This window comes from Lutra lutra, chromosome 5 (assembly GCF_902655055.1).
Source record: "Lutra lutra chromosome 5, mLutLut1.2, whole genome shotgun sequence".
Taxonomy (NCBI): domain Eukaryota; kingdom Metazoa; phylum Chordata; class Mammalia; order Carnivora; family Mustelidae; genus Lutra; species Lutra lutra.
The window spans coordinates 30,063,205-30,082,972 of NC_062282.1; the positions used below are offsets into that span (position 1 = coordinate 30,063,205).

General features: G+C 37.3%; 1 protein-coding gene across 2 annotated transcripts in view; it reads left to right on the forward strand.

Annotated features, from left to right (window-relative positions):
• Positions 1-19,768, forward strand: part of WDR70 (WD repeat domain 70) — a 308,541-nt gene that overhangs the window by 107,296 nt on the left and 181,477 nt on the right. For both annotated transcript variants that reach the window (XM_047730059.1, XM_047730060.1), the window contains one exon: positions 13,407-13,483. In XM_047730059.1, coding sequence (XP_047586015.1) covers positions 13,407-13,483 — 77 coding nt within the window. The remainder of the gene's footprint in view (positions 1-13,406; positions 13,484-19,768) is intronic.

The window sequence follows — 19,768 nt, forward strand, 5'->3', positions numbered from 1 at the left end:
TTGCTGTTGCTAGGACTTCTAATACTATGTTGAACAAGAGTGGTGAGAGTGGGCATCCTTGTCGTGTTCCTGATCTCAACGGGAAGGCTGCAAGCTTTTTCCCATTGAGGATGATATTTGCTGTGGGTCTTTCATAGATAGATTTTATGAAGTTCAGGAATGTTCCCTCTATCCCTATACTTTGAAGTGTTTTAATCAGGAACAGATGCTGGATTTTGTCAAATGCTTTTTCTGCATCAATTGAGAGGACCCTCTTACACTGTTGGTGGGAATGCAAGTTGGTGCAGCCACTTTGGAGAACAGTGTGGAGATTCCTTAAGAAATTAAAAATAGAGCTTCCCTATGACCCTGCAATTGCACTACTGGGTATTTACCCCAAAGAAACAGATGTAGTGAAAAGAAGGGCCATCTGTACCCCAATGTTTATAGCAGCAATGGCCACGGTCACCAAACTGTGGAAAGAACCAAGATGCCCTTCAGCGGACGAATGGATAAGGAAGATGTGGTCCATATACACTATGGAGTATTATGCCTCCATCAGAAAGGATGAATACCCAACTTTTGTATCAACATGGATGGGACTGGAAGAGATTATGCTGAGTGAAATAAGTCATGCAGAGAGAGTCAATTATCATATGGTTTCACTTATTTGTGGAGCATAACAAATAGCATGGAGGACAGGGGGAGATGGAGAGAAGGGAGTTGAGGGAAATTGGAAGGGAGGTGAACCATGAGAGACTATGGACTCTGAAAAACAATCTGAAGGTTTTGAAGGGGCGGGGGGTGGGAGGTTGGGGGAACCAGCTGGTGGGTATTAGAGAGGGCACGGATTTCATGGAGCACTGGGTGTGGTGCAAAAACAATGAATACTGTTACGCTGAAAAGAAATAAAATTATTGTTTGCTTGGTGTATTTTGTTCTACATTCATTTATTCAACAACTTTAATTGACTGTCTGCTAGATAAAGCCCTCATGAAATCTATATGCCAGTGGGGAGACATTGAAAATATGCAAAAATATATATCACAAAATCAGGGAGTAGTAAGTGTTATGAATTAAAATGAAGCCAGTTTAGGGGATGGGGAGTGACTAAGGGCTTGTAGATAGAGTAGTCAGGTGGCCTCTCTGAGGGGGTGGCATTCAGGCTAAGACCTGGATGATGGATCCACGAGGGAGCCAGCCACATGGGTATCTGAGAAGGAGCCATGCGAAAGAGGAGCTGTAAAGGCTATTCTGTTCAAGGCTCTGAGTCAAGGTGCTTGTTACATCTTTTTCAGTTCTTTATTTTTAACCTTTCTGTATCATTATATTTCAAGTTGGATTCTTGAAAGAAGTGTATTGTTGGGTCTTGCTTTTTAATGTGTAATGGTAATCATTGTCTTTTAATTGGTGTATTTAGCTCATTTAAGTTTAATGTAATTATTGATATGGTTAGATTTAATTCTACCATTTCATTATTTTTGCTTCTTTCTGTTCTTTGTTCTCTGCTTCATCTTTCCTGATTTCTTTTAAATTAATCTGAGTATTTTTAGAATTTCATTTTTATTTACCTGTCAGATTTTAATTATGTCTCTTTGTATAGTTTTTTTAAATGGTGGCTTTAGGGAACTATAAAAATATATTTTAAATTTTATATAATCTACTTAGAATTAATATTTTATCATTTCAAATAAAAAATAGGAATTGTGCAACCACATAGGCTCTTTTACCAATCCTGATGGCGTTGTTATATGTGTTACATTTACATGCATTGAAAATCCCATTAGGCAAGGGCACCTGGGTGGCTCGGTTGTTAAGTGTCTGCCTTCCACTCAGGTCATGATCCCAGGGACCTGGGATAAAGCCCTGTTTTGGGCTCCTTGTTCCTGGGGGAGGCCTGCTTCTTCCTCTTCCACTCCCCTTGCCTGTATTCCCTCTCTCTCTCTCTCTGTCAAATAAATAAATAAGATCTTAAAAAAAATCCCATCAGGCAATGATGATAATTTTTGCTTTCAACAAGTTAAAGGTGAAAAATATTGTTCTATTTATTCCAGATATTTACCTTTTCTTTTGTTGTCCCTTCATTGCTTGTATTCCAGGTTTCTCTTTGTTACCCTTTCCCTTTCACTTGGAGAACTTATTTTAGATTTTCTTTTTTAATTTTTAATTTTTGAGATAGAATATATATACCATAAAATTCACCCATTTAATGTGTATGTTCAGTGGCTCTTAGTATATTCAGTAGTTTTTAGCATATTCATGGAGTGTGCAGCCATCATCACAGTCACTTTTAGAACATTTTTATCCTCCCCAAAAGAAACTACTGGAGATAGCCAGGAGGGAAGGGGCCAGGGAGTGATGATTAGGCAGAGCACAGAGGATTTTTAAGACAATGAGACTTGTCTGTATGATATTGTAATGATGGATACATGTCATTATAAATTGTTCATAACCATAAAATGTACAATATCAAGAGAAAATCCTAATGTAAGTTGTGGAGTTTGGATGATAATGATTTGTCAGTGTAGGTTTATCAATATTAACAAATGTACAACTGCAGTGGGGGTTATTGATAATAGGGAGAAGCTATGCATGTTGGGTACAAGGGATATATGGTAAATCTCTGTATCTTCCTCTCAATATTGCTGTGAACCTCAAACTGTCCTAAAAAGTAGTCTGTTAAAAACAAAATACTCCCTGTCCCTTAGCCATCATCCTCAACTCTACCACTCCACAAAGCCCTATGTAACTACTAATCTATTTCTATTTCTATAGATTTGCTTATTCTGGATATTTCATGTAAATGGAATCATATAATATGTGGACCTTTCACTTAACAGAATGTTTTTAAAATTCATGTTGTGGGGCGCCTGGGTGGCTCAGTGGGTTGGGCCACTGCCTTCGGCTCGGGTCATGGTCTCAGGGTCCTGGGATCGAGTCCCGCGTCGGGCTCTCTGCTCAGCGGGGAGCCTGCTTCCCTCTCTCTCTCTCTGCCTGCCTCTCTGTCTACTTGTGATCTCTGTCTGTCAAATAAATAAATAAAATCTTTAAAAAAAAATTCATGTTGTGGCATGTATCAATATTTAATTTCTCTTCATTGCAAAAATAATATTCTGTTGTATAGATATAACACATTTATCTCCAGTTGATGGGCATTTGTGCTGCTCACGCTTTTTTTTACTATTATGAATAATGCTACTATAAACATTCATGTACAAGTTTTTGTGTGGAGATATATTGTCATTTCTCTTAGATGTTTACTTAGGAGTGGGATTTCTGGGTCCTTTGGTAACTCTGTATTAACGTTTTGAGGGACTGATAGATGGTTTTCCAAAGTGTCTGTAAGATTTTACATACCCACCAATAGTGTATGAGGGTTCCAGTTTTTATATATGCTTGTTAACACTTGTGAGTTCCTCATTTTGTTGTTTTTGTTGTTTGTTTTTAATGATAACCATTTCAGAGGGTGTGGAGTGGTGTCTCTGTGATTTTAATTTATGTTTCTTTGATGCTTAATTATGTTGGTGTATATATTAGCCATTTGTAAATGTTTTTTTAGAGAAATATCTATTCAGAGCCTTGCATGTTTTAAAATTGAGTTATTTGGTTTTTTATCATTGAGTTCTAACAGTTTGTATATTCTGGATTATTAGTCCTTTATGAGATATATGATTTGCACATATATTCTCCCATTCTTTGGGTTGTCTTTTCATGTTCTTGATGGTTTCCTTTGAAGCACAGAAGTTTTAAATTTTGGTGAAGCTCAATTTAATTTTTCCTTGTTTTGTGCCTTTAGTGCCATTGACTAACCTACGCTCATGAATTGTGCCTATGTTTTCTTCTAAGAGTTTTATAGTTTTAGCCCTTACATTCAGATCTGGATTCCATTTGGAGTTAATTTTTGTGTATGATGTGAGATAGGTGTCCAGCTTTATTATAAGTATTCTTTAAATAAAGGAATTTTTGAATTTTCTTGGCTATTTGAATTTCCATATGAAATATATGATCATTTCTTTTCAATTTCTGTAACATTTCTTTGAAAACAAGTCTGTTGGTGACAAGTTCTCAGTTTTCTTTCATCTTACAGTGTATTTATTTTACCTTTATTCCTAAAGTACATTTTCTGTACATTTAACATAGCAGTATTTTTCTTTCAACACTTAAAAAATGTTGGTCTACCATCTTCTGGCTTTATTTTTGATGAGTACTCTGTAGTAATTCAAGTATTTGTTATCATTATGTAATGTGTCTTTTTTTATATTTGCTTTTAGGATGTTTTTTAATCTTTGGCTTTTAATGGCTTAATATGTGTCTAGGTATAGGCTTTAAAGACTTTTTAATTTATTATTTTTGTTTTAGTTAGTTCACCATGTTTGGCAGTCTCTGAGGTTCTTGGATCTGTAAATTTACCTCCTTCACCATGTTTGGGAAATTTTTAGCTGTTATTTCTTCAAATATTTGTCTGCACCTGTCTGTCTTCTCTCTTAAATCTTATATATAACATGAGTTCTAACTTTTTTTTTTTATAATTGTCTCGTAGCTCTCTGTGATTCTTCTCATTTTTTCCTATTTAGACAATTATTTCTATTGATCTGCCTTCAGGTTCATTGACTCTTTCCTCTGACATATCCATTCTACTATTGGGCCCTTCCAGTGAATTTTTTATTTCCATTATTATATTTTTCAATATAACCAGATATCCCTTTTTTAATAGTTTGTTTTTCTTTGCTGAGCACTTCTATTTTGCATTTGTTTCAAAAGTGTTAGCTTTCCATTTATGTATCATGGTCATAAACACTGATTTTAAGTCTTTTTCTGATTATTAGAACATTTGGATCATTTTGTGGTTGGCATCTTTTATCTTATTTCTTGGGAGCTGGTTAATTTTTCCCGTTTCTTTGTATGATTATTTTTGGATTGTGTCTTTGACATTTTGAATATTGTGTTAAGATATTCTTAGTCCTATCCAAAACTTCTGGAGAATGCTGGGTTTTTGTTTTGTTTTGTTTTGTTTGTTTGTCTGAGTGTGTGGTTTCTTTTTTAGCTGAGAGTCAAACTGATTAGTTTTAGACTGTAAGTCCTGATCTACTTCCTATGAGCTGTTTTTCCTTGCAGTATTCATTTCCAAAGCATTTGTATGCTATTCTGATTTGACCCATGTATGTGTTACCCAGGGACCTGTGTGGACCCTGGCTGGTGGGCCACACCATCTTCAGTTCTCATTGCTTTTCTCTGGTTGATTCTGGTAGGTTTCACATAGCGCACCTCAGGAGTGAGTGCAGGTATACAGATATAAAGGGTATTTTTTCCTTTCTTACCCCTTTACCCTATGATTTTCCCTTTACTCTCTTGCAGGGGCTTTCTGTTCTGATATTCTTGCTAGAAAACCTTTTTATGCAATGTAGCAGTTCTCATAAATGTAGCTTATGCCTCTAGGCAAAGCTGGAGTGGAGTGGAAAATTAAAAAATTCTCTACCCACAGATGTAAAGCATAGAGTATCAGGAAGGTTCTATTCTATGTATGTTGTTTGGTGATCTGCTTTGTTTAATTATGGCCAAATTAAAAACACAGAGTGCCATAAGTGCTCTGACACACAGGGCTGTTAATGTTGCTTATGGTTCAGGGGAGTAGGCACCATGCCTCTTTGTTGCTGGTTCTTTCCTGGCATGGGGTCAGGAGAGCCAGCAAGTATCCTCCCTGCAGGGCCACTTCTGTTACTGAGAAGACAACTGCTGTTTGTTGCTGGCACTCACCTGCTTTATGGCCTCACAGGACCAGTGCTGCTGGTTGGGAAGACATGAAGTGCCACTCCAGAGCCAGCACTTGCCTGGTAGGAAGAGCAGGAGATCGATAGCTCTTTGACTTGTAAGGACTTCCATTTCCGGTGCTAGCACTGAGGAGAGACTTGCAGCTTTGTTGCTTGTGCATGGCTGGCATAGGGTAGATCAGATCACAAGAACTTCATCCCACAGACCCTTCACCACCCATCTGCCACCCTGTGCCTTGGAGAGAGAAAATTTTGGGAACTTTCTGTCCGCTCTTGCTCTCAGTTGTTCGTTGTGTTCAGAGCCTAAGTCAAGAAATATAGAAGTCAGAAACCATCCCCCAACTGCTCTTTAAGACCTGGGTTCTATATCCTTTTTGCTTGCTTTTATTCAGTATTCATTGTCTTCTGGTAGTTTCGCCCTCCCCTCCCTTCCTCTCCTTTCTCATTAAATGTAGGCTCCACGCCCAGTGTGAAGTCTAGTGTGGGACTTGAACTCAAAACCCTGAGATCAAGACTTGAGCTGAGATCAAGAGTGACACTTAAGTGACTGAGCCACCCAGACACCCCTTACCTTCTTTATTTTGTTCAGATTTTTTTTGTTGTAATTAAATGGAAAGATGGGGTAGACTGTGTGTATTCCATCATGAGTGAAATTGGAATCTCCTGTAAAATATATTTTAATTCACTCCAGTTCTCGGATCAAAATTATGAGCTAGGATTTCAGTTCCTGTTCTTGGCTTTGTGCAGCAAAACTGACTCTACTTGACTTATGCATAATAAGAATACGGAAGTCCAGTGAATCACACTTGATGTGAAATGTAGGAAAAATGCCCCAGACCATGCTGTAAACTTAGTTTTCTGATAAAACTGCGGTGGTCATTGCCAAAAATTGGATATCAGAGAGTACCACGACCTCTTAAGAGCAGGGAGTTTTGTCTCGCAGGAGGTGTGGTACTGTTACCCTTAAGGAAACTGCTATGGTCTGAATATTCTCCAGAATTCATATTCTGAAATCATAACCCCCAAGGTGATGGTAATAGGAGGTGGGGCCTCTAGGAAGTGATTAGGTCATTAATGTGGAGCTCTCATGAATGGGATTAGTGCCCTGTGCAAAGGGCCCAAGAAAGCTTTCTTACCCCTTCACCATGTGAGGTTACATCAAAAAGACAGCCTCTGTGAACTAGGAAGTTGAGACACTAAATCTGCTGGCACCTTGATCTTCAACTTCCCAGCTTCCAGAAGTGTGAGACAAAAATGTTTATGGCTTATAAGCCACTCAGTTTATGGTATTTTTGTTATAGTGGCCTAAATGGACTAACATGGCAAGTTAGCATTCCATTGTCCATGAGTTACAACTCCAGGGGATGTAATGGCTGGATCTGGATTGCATTCCTGTGTCAAATCTGTAAGGGAGGCTGGCAAAATTAGCACCTGACTTTCCCTCTTCTGTGAGAGGTAGTCTCTGTCTTTTACCCCAAGAGTCATTATGCAGGGGTATTTCCTAAATACAAAAGAGAGTTCAGTTTCTCCATGGGCAGAGAAAATGACATGGTATTTGTATAGTCACCATTTACACAACACAGTTGCTTAGTTCACAAACTTTGCTTTCCTCTGTGGTTGCCCAGATCCAGTTCATTAGGGAAACCTGATGTCTGTCTCTTTAAAATGCATCCCATAGCTTCTTACCTCTGAACCCTTAACTTCTGTGCCCTAGTCCAGACCACTGTCAGTGTTCCCATAGACCACATCACTGTCTTCTTAATTCCTGTCTTGACTTTGCAACAGGATTTTCTTCACAGAGCAGCCAGAATATTTTGTAAGGTTTATTTTGATATAATTTTAACTTTACAGAAAAGTTACAAGAATACCATATAGAACTTCCTTATGCCCTTTTTCTGGATTCATCAGTTGCTAACATTTTGCCCGATTGCTTTGTCTTCTCTTGGCTTTCTTCAGGAACTAATACAAACTCTGTTCCCCCTACTTATATATCCCCCTACTCACTCACATATATATATGCACATATATATGAATTATGTGTGTATGTTTTCCTATTCCCCAACCTTTGAAATAAGTTGCAGCCATCTTGCTCCTTTACTCCTAAATTCTTCAGTGTTGTTTTCCTAATAACATTATATATTTTTTATATAACCATGAATTTAACCTTGATAAAATACTATTATCTAATCCATAGTCCACATTTGTCTCAATAATATCCTTTATAAACAGTTTTTTAAAAATATTTATTTCTTTGACAGAGAGAGAGACGGAGAGAGAGCACAAGAAAGCAGAGCTACAGGCAGAGGGAGAGAGAGAGAAGCAGGCTCTCTGCTGAGCAGGGAGCCTGATGTGGGGCTTGAACCCAGGACCCTGGAATCATGACCTGAGCTGAAGGGCTGATTAACCAACTGAGCTACCCAGGCACCCCCACAATCTCCTTTATAATTATATTCCCACTAGTTTAGTAGTCATACTTTTTTAAAAAAATATTTATTTATTTAAAGAGGGGAGAGTGAGAGAGCAAGCACGAGAGTGGTTGGGGGGCAGAGGGAGAAGGAGAGGGAGAGGGCAGGCTCTCCGCTGAGCAGGGAGCCTGATATGGGTCTTGATCCCAGGACCCTGAGATCATGACCTCAGCCGAAAGCAGAGGCTTTAACCCACTGAGCCACCCAGGCACCCCAGTTCCTCTGTCTTTAAAAAAAAAAAAAAAGAATCTTTGATATATATGAAGACTATAAGCCATTTATTTTATAAATATGTAGAAGCTGTAAATATGTAGCAACAGATGTAGGATTTGATTTTGCCTGTTTTTCCTCATCATTAGGGTTTGGGTGTGCATTTTTAGAAAGTCTGTCATAGAAATGCTCTTGTGTTCCTACATCCTCATATCAGGAATACATGATACCAGTGCATCCCAGTATTGGTAACATTAGTTTGATCACTTGTTTAAGGTAGTGTAATACCAGATCTCTTCCCTGCTATTTTTCTCTTTGTACTTATTAAGTAATTTGCAGGGAGATTTTGAGAGTAGGGAAGGACCCTCTCTGTTCATTATCAAGCTTTTCTCCAATAGTTTTAGCATCCATTGATGATTCTTGTGTGAATCAGTTATTACTGTGATGATTACAACATGGTGATTTTTCTAACTCCATCATTCATTTTATATTTATTATTCTATTTCAAGGAGGAGCTTTCTCTTATTTATTTATTCATATACACCCAGGAGTTCCTGGTTGAGTCAGCCATTTCTAATCCATTACTTTCATTGTTTATTTTGATGCCCTAATTATCCCAGAAGAAGCCCCTCAACCTGCCCTTTGTTCTTTAACATATCCTTGTCATTTTTGCACTTTCTTATTTTTTGGCACAAGCAGATGTTCCATGTTCATCTTGTATGAACAAGAATCAAACATTTCTTCAAGGAGCCCTATTTCCTTTTAGTGGAGAATGTAATATAGAATCCAGGATCTCTGTGCTGGGGCCGCTGGGGTGTCCTTGCTTCCATCCATTCTCTGTATACAGAGCTTGAGAATAACTTACACCCATGTACACCTATATTTATATTTACCTATTAGAAATTGTGGGTTCATATTGATATCCCTGATTTCAGTCAAATTCTGTAGGGTTCATCCTAGTTTTTCTTCTTTTCACTTTTGTTATTCCCTTTTCCAGTGGAGAAATTTGGCTTCCATTTCCTCAAAAGTATTTTTTCATTTGCTTAATTCTTCATTGTAATGAAACAGTTTCAGAATTCTTAATGCATACCACTGCAAAAGAGAAACAAATGTATTAACTAGAATTCAGTATTTATTTATAGTTCTTTTGGGAGAGAGACACAGAGAGAGAGGGAACACAAGCAGGGGGAGTAGTAGATGGAGAAGCAGGCTTCCTGCTGAGCAGGGAGCCTGATGCCTGGCTCCATCCCAGGAGCCTGGGATCATGACCTGAGCCAAAGGCAGTCGCTTAATTGAGCCACCCAGGTGCCCCCAGTTCTTTTGGTCTTTTTTTTTTTTTTTTTTTTAGTATTTTATTTCCTTATTTGACAGAGAGAAATCACAAGGAAGCAGAGAGGCAGGCAGAAAGATGGGGAAGCAGGATCCCTGCTGAGCAGAGAGCCCATGCGGGGCTTGATTCCAGGACCTGAGATCATGACCTGAGCTGAAAGCAGAGGCTTAACCCACTGAGCTGCCCAGGAGCCCCTCTTTTGTTCTTTATATACTAGTTTTCTAGTGCTTTTGTTCTTTTTATACTAGTTTTCTAAGACTACCATAATTAATTACCACACACTTAGTAGCTTAAAACAACAAATTCTTGCCCAGTTTTGGAGGGCAGAAGTGTTGGAATCAAGATATTAGCACAGCCATGCTCCCTCCAGTGGCTCTAGGGGAACTCTTCCTTGCCTGTCCTAGCTTCTGGTGCCTCCAGGCATTCCTTGGCTTGTGGCTGCATAATCCAGGCTCTTTTCTCTCTGCCTCTCTTCACAGAGCTTTCTCTTCTTTGTGTCTTCTCACTCTTTTTTTTTTTTTTTAAACTTTCTATTTTTTAAAAAAATTTTTAGTTTTTTTATAAACATATAATGTATTATTAGCCCCAGGGGTACAGGTCTGTGAATTGCCAGGTTTACACACTTCACAGCACTCAGCGTATCACATACCCTCCCCAATGTTCATAACCCCACCACCCTCTCCCTACCCCCCTACCCCCCGGTCACCCTCAGCTTGTTTTGTGACAGTAAGAGTCTCTTACGGTTTTTGTCTCCCTCCTGATCTCATCTGGTTTCATTTATTCTTTTCCTACCCCCAAACCCCCCACGTTGCATCTCCACTTCCTCATTTCAGGGAGATCATATGATAGTTGTTTTTCTCCGATTGACTTATTTCGCTATGTCTTCTCACTTTTTTTTTTTTTTTAAGATTTTATTTATTTATTTGTCAGAGTGAGCACAGGCAGACAGAGTGGCAGGCAGAGGCCGACGAAGAAGCAGACTCCCAGTGAGCAAGGAGCCCGATGTGAGACTTGATCCCAGGACGATGGGATCATGACCTGAGCCGAAGGCAGCGGCTTAACCAACTGAGCCACCCAGGCGTCCCTATCTTCTCATTCTTAAGTGAGACTTAAGAATGTGACTTCAGGTCACATTCACTGCTTCTAGTGAGGAGGACACAAGTAGATCCTTGGTGGGGGGCCACCATTTAATCCAGTACAGAGTGTATAGTTACTTGGGTTATTATCTTCTGTTTACTCTTTCAGTGCATTTGTTGTTCATTTGAAATACAGTAGGATTCGGGGCACCTGGGTGGCTCAGTGGGTTAAAGCCTCTGCCTTCGGCTCAGGTCGTGATCCCAGGGTCCTGGGATCGGGCCCCGCATCGGGCTCTCTGCTCGGCATTGAGCTTGCTTCCTCCTCTCTCTGCATGCCTCTCTGCCTACTTGTGATCTGTCTGTCAAATAAATAAAATCTTTAAAAAAAGAAAAAAAGAAACAGTAGGATTCATTTGTTTCTGCTTATGTTGAATTTTAGGTTCCTCTCAGCCTTATTCGTTTGTTTTTGAATATGCAGAACATCAATAGTTTCAGAAGTCTAATAAGTTAATAAGTATAGAATTTAAAATTGTGACTGTAGTTAAGGGAATGGACAGATACTTGAGTGGAGAACAACAGAATGAGCCATATATACTTAGATATAGACCAGGTCATATTATTTGAATAAGTACTATATAAACTGAGATTGAAGGAATGAGAAGCCAGTCAGTCACGTAAAAGTGGAAAAAAAGAGCTTTCCCACAAATGGAAAAGCATGTGAGAGGCCTTGATGAGGGGAAAGAGCTGGATGTTGTAGAGGAGATGAAGGAAGCCCAGCAGATTAGTGCCTATTGGGGAAGAGGAAACATAAAATAAATGTAGTTGTAAAGAAAGCAAGAGCCACAACGTATGAGCTGTTGTGGGCTGTGTGAAGAGGCTGGGGAGCCAGTGAAGGACAATAAGCACTGGCATTTTTAGAAGTGTATATATATATATATATATATATATATATATATATATATGCATATATACAGTTTGTATATATATATGTGTGTGTGTGTGTACTTCTGTGTGTGTGTATAAATATGTGTGTGTGTATATATATATTTAAGGATTTATTTAGTTGTTAGAGTGTGAGCCCTGTATCTGCAGGGGCAGGTGAAGAGGGAGAGAGAATCCTAAGCAGACTCTGCTGAGTGTGGAATGCAGTGTGGGGCTTGATCTCACGACTCCAAGATCATGACCTGAGCCGAAACCCAGAGTTGGATACTTGACCGACTGTGCCACCCAAGGATATTTTTAAAAGACTGTATTGATTGCTAGGTGGAGCACATGAGGCAAGAATAAAAGTGGAGAGACAAATGGCAGGCCTGTTACAGTGTATAATAACTGAATAGAGGCAAGAGGTAATGTTGGCTCCCGTAAGGATGGTGAGGTGAATAAGCAGAAAAGTGGTTAGATTTAAGATGTATTTTGGGTTGAACTGACAAGACTAGTGAGGGAATTGAATTTAGGTGGAGAGAGGGTTTTGGATTTATGGTTGTTGGAGTATTTAAGGATGATCTCCAAGTTTATAGTTTGAACAACTATGGAAGAAATCAATTGCGAATGAAGCGGACATGAAGAATCAAGATTTCCCTGTTGGCCTACTACTATGTAGGAAATGCCTATGCAAATGCAAGTGGCAAGTTGATAGTTAAATATGCAACTTTAAGCTCAGGAAAGAAAATGGAATCTCAAACCGCTCATCTAGTCCCATTACTTCGGTTCATGCTTCCCTACTGCACATCTCTGGTCCGTGTTCGTACCCTGTCAGCATAAGCAGATTGTCAGGAGTTAGCCAGATCCTCTTTGAGGTTTTGTGGGCAATTCAGACTATAGATGGCCTTCATCTATTATTTTGGACCCTTACAGAATAAGAGATTTTGCCATTATTATGTATTAGGCTCTTTCCTGCCTCATCTGAACATACTGTATGAGATCACTCCAGCCGACTTTGCACCTGGAAAGGAAGTGTGTGTGTATATTCATGTTTGATATGTACTCTTTGGTTGATTTGGTGTGTATGTCAGTTTGTATACCAACATTACATTGTTTTAATTACAGTATTTTTATATTATGCTCTATAATTAGTAGGGCTAATCTTCTTGAATCATTTTAAAGGTATTTCTCCTTTTCTCACATACTTAGATGTAGAATCAAGATTGTTGACACATTTTTAAGAAGTATGGATTTTTCCCCTCAACCTCTTGCTTTTGCCTTAATTATTTGTTAATACTTTGTATTCTTATTTTCCATTGAGAAAAGTCTTTAAAGAAGGGCCTGTCTCTTACTAAGGTTTTTCCATTTGTTTCCTAAAGAGAGGCATCAATTTCCTTCCTTATTAAGCACTTGTTTTATATAAGTGCCATGTTAATTTCTGGGCAGGGAACTTATACAGTGAATTAAACAAAGTGAAATAAAGAAAGCATATTTTGAAATAAAATTGGGAGAGTATACTATGTTTGTAATTAAAATAGTGTGCTCTTGGGAGGAGTAAGCAGTTACTTTTAAGTATAATATATCAGTTTCTGGTCATTTTATTTATTTTTAAGAATCTTTTTAAAGTATCTTTTTTTCTATATTTTTATTTTTTAAGGGTCATACAGCAATGCTTCATACTGGTTCATGGCATCCCAAAATAAAGGGAGAATTTATGACTTGCTCAAATGATGCGTGAGTACAGTTGATAATTCATCTAATACATTCGTATCTTTCAATATTTTCTACATTTGTATTGTAACAAACTTGCCACTGAAATAGGAGATAGAGTATTGGAATCCTGATATTTACATATTCTTGTTCTTAATTTTACTTTGCTTTTACCTGATAGTATAAGGTTTGTTTAAATAAATATGGAAACTATGAAAAAGAGAGTTAGTATAAATTCTAGTACAGTTTATTCGGGAGCTCAGTGGATCAGACTGATGGTATTAAATGGACTCAAATGACTTTGAAGTTGTGACTAATAATTCGTTACTTTTTATAGTAAAGATTGATATCTTTCTGGGTATAATACCTAATATAGGTTTATTGTTTAAGTGATTGGTTTTTAGGAATAATAACTGAAAAAAATTGTTTAAATGATTATTAAGATTCTTTTTGCATTGTATCTATTGGCCTAGGACTCAAGAATATTACAGGGACTATTTGAGCAGCTTTTTCCTATATCGTTATATTGTATGATTAATTTTTAGTATACAGAATAGTTATAAGAATGCACTATTTATAGTATTATAAATTAAAATGGAAAACCTTATAAATTAAAAAATATAGATTGTGTTATTTAGGTGAAACTGTATTTTAGATTAAAAAGATTGTTGTTTTAGGTTGTTTTGTCTCATCTTTTTACTTTCTGATATTTATAATTTGCCATATTTACCTTCAAAAATTCCTGTTCACATTCTTAGATAGTATATATGTTTTCTGGAGTTGATCTTTAGGATAACAGACAAAAGACATAATTTCACTTCCATACCACAATTTAAAAATTAATTTGATCCAAAGGGAACTAAAATTTAGGAATCTATACAGAATATGACTAGAACAGGATAATACAATTTGATTAGAATTTCTGGTAAATAGAATTATACAGTTCTAATTTCTTTTTCATCTTTGTCTTATTTTCTTTCCAAAACTTAAATTATGTATGTTTAAAGTGACATTCCTTACTTCAGCAAATCAAGTATCTGATTTCTTCAGGAATTAAACTTACCAGGTAATCTAAATCAGTAGTATCCCATGACCGAGTAAGGTTTATTCTAGGAATGCAAGGATATTTTACAGTTAGGAAATTTTGCCATCCAGAAGTTTTCAATGAAACTCATTATTAGATAAGGGAAAAGTTACAAATCACATGATATGTTATATGATAATATTGACATTTGATAAAATTTAGTAGTCTTTCCCAGTAGAAATTCTAAGTAAAATAGGAATAAGAAGAAATTAGCAAAACCTGTTATAAATTAATTACCAAAGTTTTATTTTTATCTTTTTAAACTTTTTAAAATTTATTTCTCAGAGAGAGTACAAGCAGGGGGAGTGGCAGGTGGAGGGAGCAGCAGGCTCCCCACTGAGCAAGGAGCCTATTGTTGACTGGATCCCAGGACCCTGGGATCATGACCTGAGCCAAAGGCAGACACTTAATTGACTGAGCCACCCAGGCATCCCTTAATTACCAAAATTGAAAGTAAATATTGTATTATATATGGGAGTACTGGAGCTATTTGCATTTAAATAAAAAGAGAAGAAAAAAAAGACAAAGTTCCCCACAACTATTTAGACCCTTTATGCAGTGAGGGTTTAGAGACTTTTATACAGTGTAGTAAAATAAGAAAATAAGTAAATTGATAGAAGTGTTGGAAGAAAACAAGTATTAAAGAATAGAGGAGCCAGGCTATTGTGGTTAAAAACTTAGGCTGAAGAAAGCAATTGGAAAAGAACAAACAAACAATTTTTGTTCTCCAAACTACTAAGGATCAAGCTAAGTGGTAGGCTCTCAGAGTTGCTAATACAATAACTTTATGATCTCTATAGAAGCTTATCCTAAATTGATTTCCAGGATATGTAAATTTGTAGTTTAAAGAAAGGCATTCCATAGTCAGTTAGGTTTGAGAAACTTTGAATGTTATATTCCCAGGCTAGTGATCCACAGTAAACATTTAAATAGTTTGTATAGGGTTTAAAGAAACTTGTTTAACTTTGTGAATCCCTTAAACAATAGTTTGGATAATGTTCTAATGCATGACATCATTTTATTGGGTATAAAATGTAGTTTATCCCATTCTTTGAAGGAACAAATCATTAGTTCCCTGCCCAGTCACTGATATACTAGTATATTGTACTTTTGAAAACGTGCTTGTTTCTTTTTATACTATACAAATTGTTTTTTTTTTTTTGTCCATACCTCTGTATGAAGATCAGTGGGCTTTAATCATTGACCCCAATTATACATATTCTTTACCACCTTTTATTTATTTATTTTTTTGTTTGTTGGTATGTTTATAGATTTATTTATTTTAGAGAGATAGTGTGTGTGCCTACAGAGGGGGAGGGGTAGAGGGAAGAGGGAGTGGGGGAGAGAATCTCAGACAGACTCTGTATTGAGTATGGAGCCTGATTCAGGGCTTGATCTCACTGATTTCACCACCCAGAGATTATGACCTGAGGTGAAATGAAGAGTTGGATGCTCAACTGACTGAGCCACCCAGGCACCCCAATTTACCACCTTTTCAAAAAATCTACCATTAATAAATTCAAATGGTTTGTAGTTAGAGTGACTTTCTCTTGGCCTTTGACTTTGACGGTAGTAGTAATTAGTAATGGGCTAAGCTGTGGGACATCAGCCCAGACACATAGTTTGATCAACAAATACAGTGTGCTCACTGTGTGCTGGATACTCTTGGATATGATCTAAGTCTCTGCCTTCATGATGCTTACATTTCATGGAGGGGAGTGCTTGGAGACAGACAATGTACAGAAGCACTAATAAATTAATACAGTTTTATGTAGTAATAAGTGTTGAGAATAAAATAAAGTAAAGCAAAAGGGTAGAGAGAGAGATAGTAGAAGTGTCTATTGTATGGAGTCAGAGAAAGCCTCTGAGGAGGTGACCTTTTAGTTGAGAATTACACCATGCACAGGAGGTAGTCCTAGCAGAGAGAGCCTTCCAGGCCAAAATGGCAGCATAATTCAAGACCTTAAGAAGGAAATGTATTAGAGCATATTGGAGAGGCACAAAGTCTGGTTTTGTTGACATTTGGTAGGTTGATAGAAAAGGTAGGGCTGTCAGGAAGTGAATTTGGAGAGGAAGGCAGGAACTAGAACATATAAGGTATTGTAGTCTATGGTATAAAGGGTTAAGATTTTAATGTAATTATAAGGCCAGCCAATAAAGATTCCTAAGTCTGCCCTGTAATATTATTGAACATCAGAACTATAGGAATGCTCACTTTACAGGGTATTAAAATTTTCCAATGACCTTGGCATAATAAAGGCCATGAATGAATATCATAATCAATGGGGAGAAACTGAGAACTTTCCCTGTAAAGTCAGAAACAAGACAAGGATGTCCACTCTCATCACTTTTATTCAACATAGTACTGGAAGTCCTAGCCATAGCAGTCAAACAAATAAGAAGAAATAAAAGGTAAAGAAGAAGTAAAGCTTTCACTATTTGCAGATGACATAATACTGTGTATAGAAAACCCTAAAGACTCCACCAAAAAAAATCCACCAGAACTGATAAATGAATTTAGTAAGGTCACAGGATACAAAATCAATGTGTAGAAATCTGTTGCATTTCTATACATTAATAATGTAGCAACAGAACGAGAAATTAAGAAAGCAGCCTATTTGCAATTACACCAAAAAATAATAAAATACTTAGGAATAAAGTTAACCAAAAAGGTGAAAGCCGCATAGTCTTTCTTTTTCTTAACGATTTTATTTTTAAGTAATCTCTTTACCAAGTGTAGGACTTGAACTCACAAGCCTGTGATCAAGAGTTACATGCTCCACCAACTGAGCCAGGCAGGTGCCCTGCCTTATATTCTTTAAAACTATAAAACATCATTGAAAGAAACTGACGATGACACAAACAAATGGAAAAACATTCCATGCTCATGGGTTGGAAAAACAAATATTAATAAAATGTTGAGACTACCTGGAACAGTCTATACATTTAATGCAATCTCTATCAAAATACTAACAGCATTTTTCACAGAACTGTAACAAATAACTCTAAAATTTATATAGAACCACAGAAAGACCACATGAGCCAAAGCAGTTTTGAAAAAGAAGATCAAAGCTGGAGGCATTACAATTCTGACTTTAATTTATAAAGTTATAGTCCTCAAAACAATATGGCACTGGCACAAAAATAGACACAAAGATCAATGGAACAGAGTAGAAAACCCAGGAATAAACCCACGATTATATGGTCAGTTGATCTTTGACAAAGCAGGAAGGAATATCCGATGGGAAAAAGACAGTCTCTTTAACAAATGGCGTTGGGAAAATTGGACAGCTACCTGCAAAAGAATGAAACTGGACCACTTTCTTACACCATACACAAAAATAAATTCAAAGTGGGTTGAAGACTTAAATGTGAGACCCAAAACCGTAAAAATCCCAGAAGAGAGCACAGGCAGAAATGTCTTTGACATTGGCCCTAGCAACATTTTTCTAGGTGTGTCTCCTGAGGCAAGGGATATAAAAGCAAAAACAAACTATTGGAACTACATGAAAATACAAAGCTTCTGCACAGCTTTGGAAATAATCAACAAAACTAAAGGCAGCCTACTGAATGGGAGAAGATATTTGCAAATGAATTATCCAATAAAAGGTTAGTATCTAAAATATATAAAGAACTTATACAACTTAACACCTAAAAAATGAATAATCCAGTTAAAAAATAGGCAGAAGACATGAACAGACATCCAGATGGCCAACAGACACATAAAAAGATACTCAACATCACTTATCATCAGAGAAATGCAAATCAAAACCACACTCTAGGGCACCTGGGTGGCTCAGTTGGTTGAACATCCGACTCTTAGTTTTGGCTCAGGTCATGAAATGCAGCTCTGCCAGTTGGGCTCTGTGCTTAGAGTGGAGTCAGTTCGAGATTCTCTCTCTCCCTCTGCCCCTGCGCCCCTGCTCACATGTGCGCACACACACTCTCTTTCTCTGAATAAATAAGTAAAATCTTAAAAAAAAAAAAGAAAAGAAAAATTACACTGAAATACCCTTTTACACCTGTCATAATGACTAAAATCAACAACACAAGAAACAAGTGTTGGGGCAGATACGGAGGAAAAGGAACCCTTCTGCACTGTTGATAGGAATGCAAACTGGTGCAGCCACTGTGCAAAACACTAGTAGGAGTTTCCTCAAAAAGTTAAAAATAGAACTGTCCAATCCAGTAATTGCACTACTGAGTATTTATCCCCAAAACACAAAAACACTAATTCAAAGGAGTACATGTACCCCTATGTTTATAGCAACATTGTATTTATAATAGCCAAATTATGGAAGCAGTCCAGGTGTCCATTGATAGATAAATGGATAAAGAAGAGGTGGTATATACATACAGTGGAATATTACTCAGCCATAAAAAGAATGAGATTTTGCCATTTGCAGTGACATGGATGGAGCTAGACAGAATAATGCTAAGTGAAGAAGACAAATACCATGTGATTTCACTCATGTAGATTTTAAGAAACAAAACAAATGAGCAAAGGAAAAAAAACAGAGAGAGAGAAACCCAGAAACAGACTTTTAGTGATGATCACCAGAGGGGAGGTGAGTGGGGGGAAGGGTGGAATAGATGATCGGGATTAAGGAGTGCATCCATCATGGTGAGCGCCAGGAGATGTATGGAATTGTTGAATCACTGTGTTACACCTGAAATTAACATAACACTGTATGTTAACTATACTGGGATTAAAACTTTAGAAATTATAAAAAAAGAAAAAAATTCTCTAGCAAGATAACATTATGGTAATAGCTAATAATAGCTAACACTCACTGTGCCAGCATCATGCAACACAATTTATACATGCTAAGCACTTTGTCTAACGTTTTCCTCACAGAGGAGAAAGTAGTGTTATTACAGGTTTCAAATGAACAAACTGGTTATGATTTTCCTAGGGACACATGATTCTAAGTGGTTGAGCCAGGATGTGAAACCACTGAGTCAGACACTTTGTGAGTGGTTGTCACAAAGGTTACAGTGATGGATTTACAGATGGATTCACAGGATAGAAGCCCCTTTTATGTAAAGGGAGTACACAAGTATTCACCTCATTGAGAACACTTGCAGTATTCTCCACCACTGGAAGGACAAATTCCTTTCTTGGAGTCTCCAGTAGCGCACCCCAGGGATGATGCTGCTGTTTCTGACTGTGATGAAGATGATGAGAGGTCCTTTGCTAGTACAGGTGGTCTTTACCCTCTTTT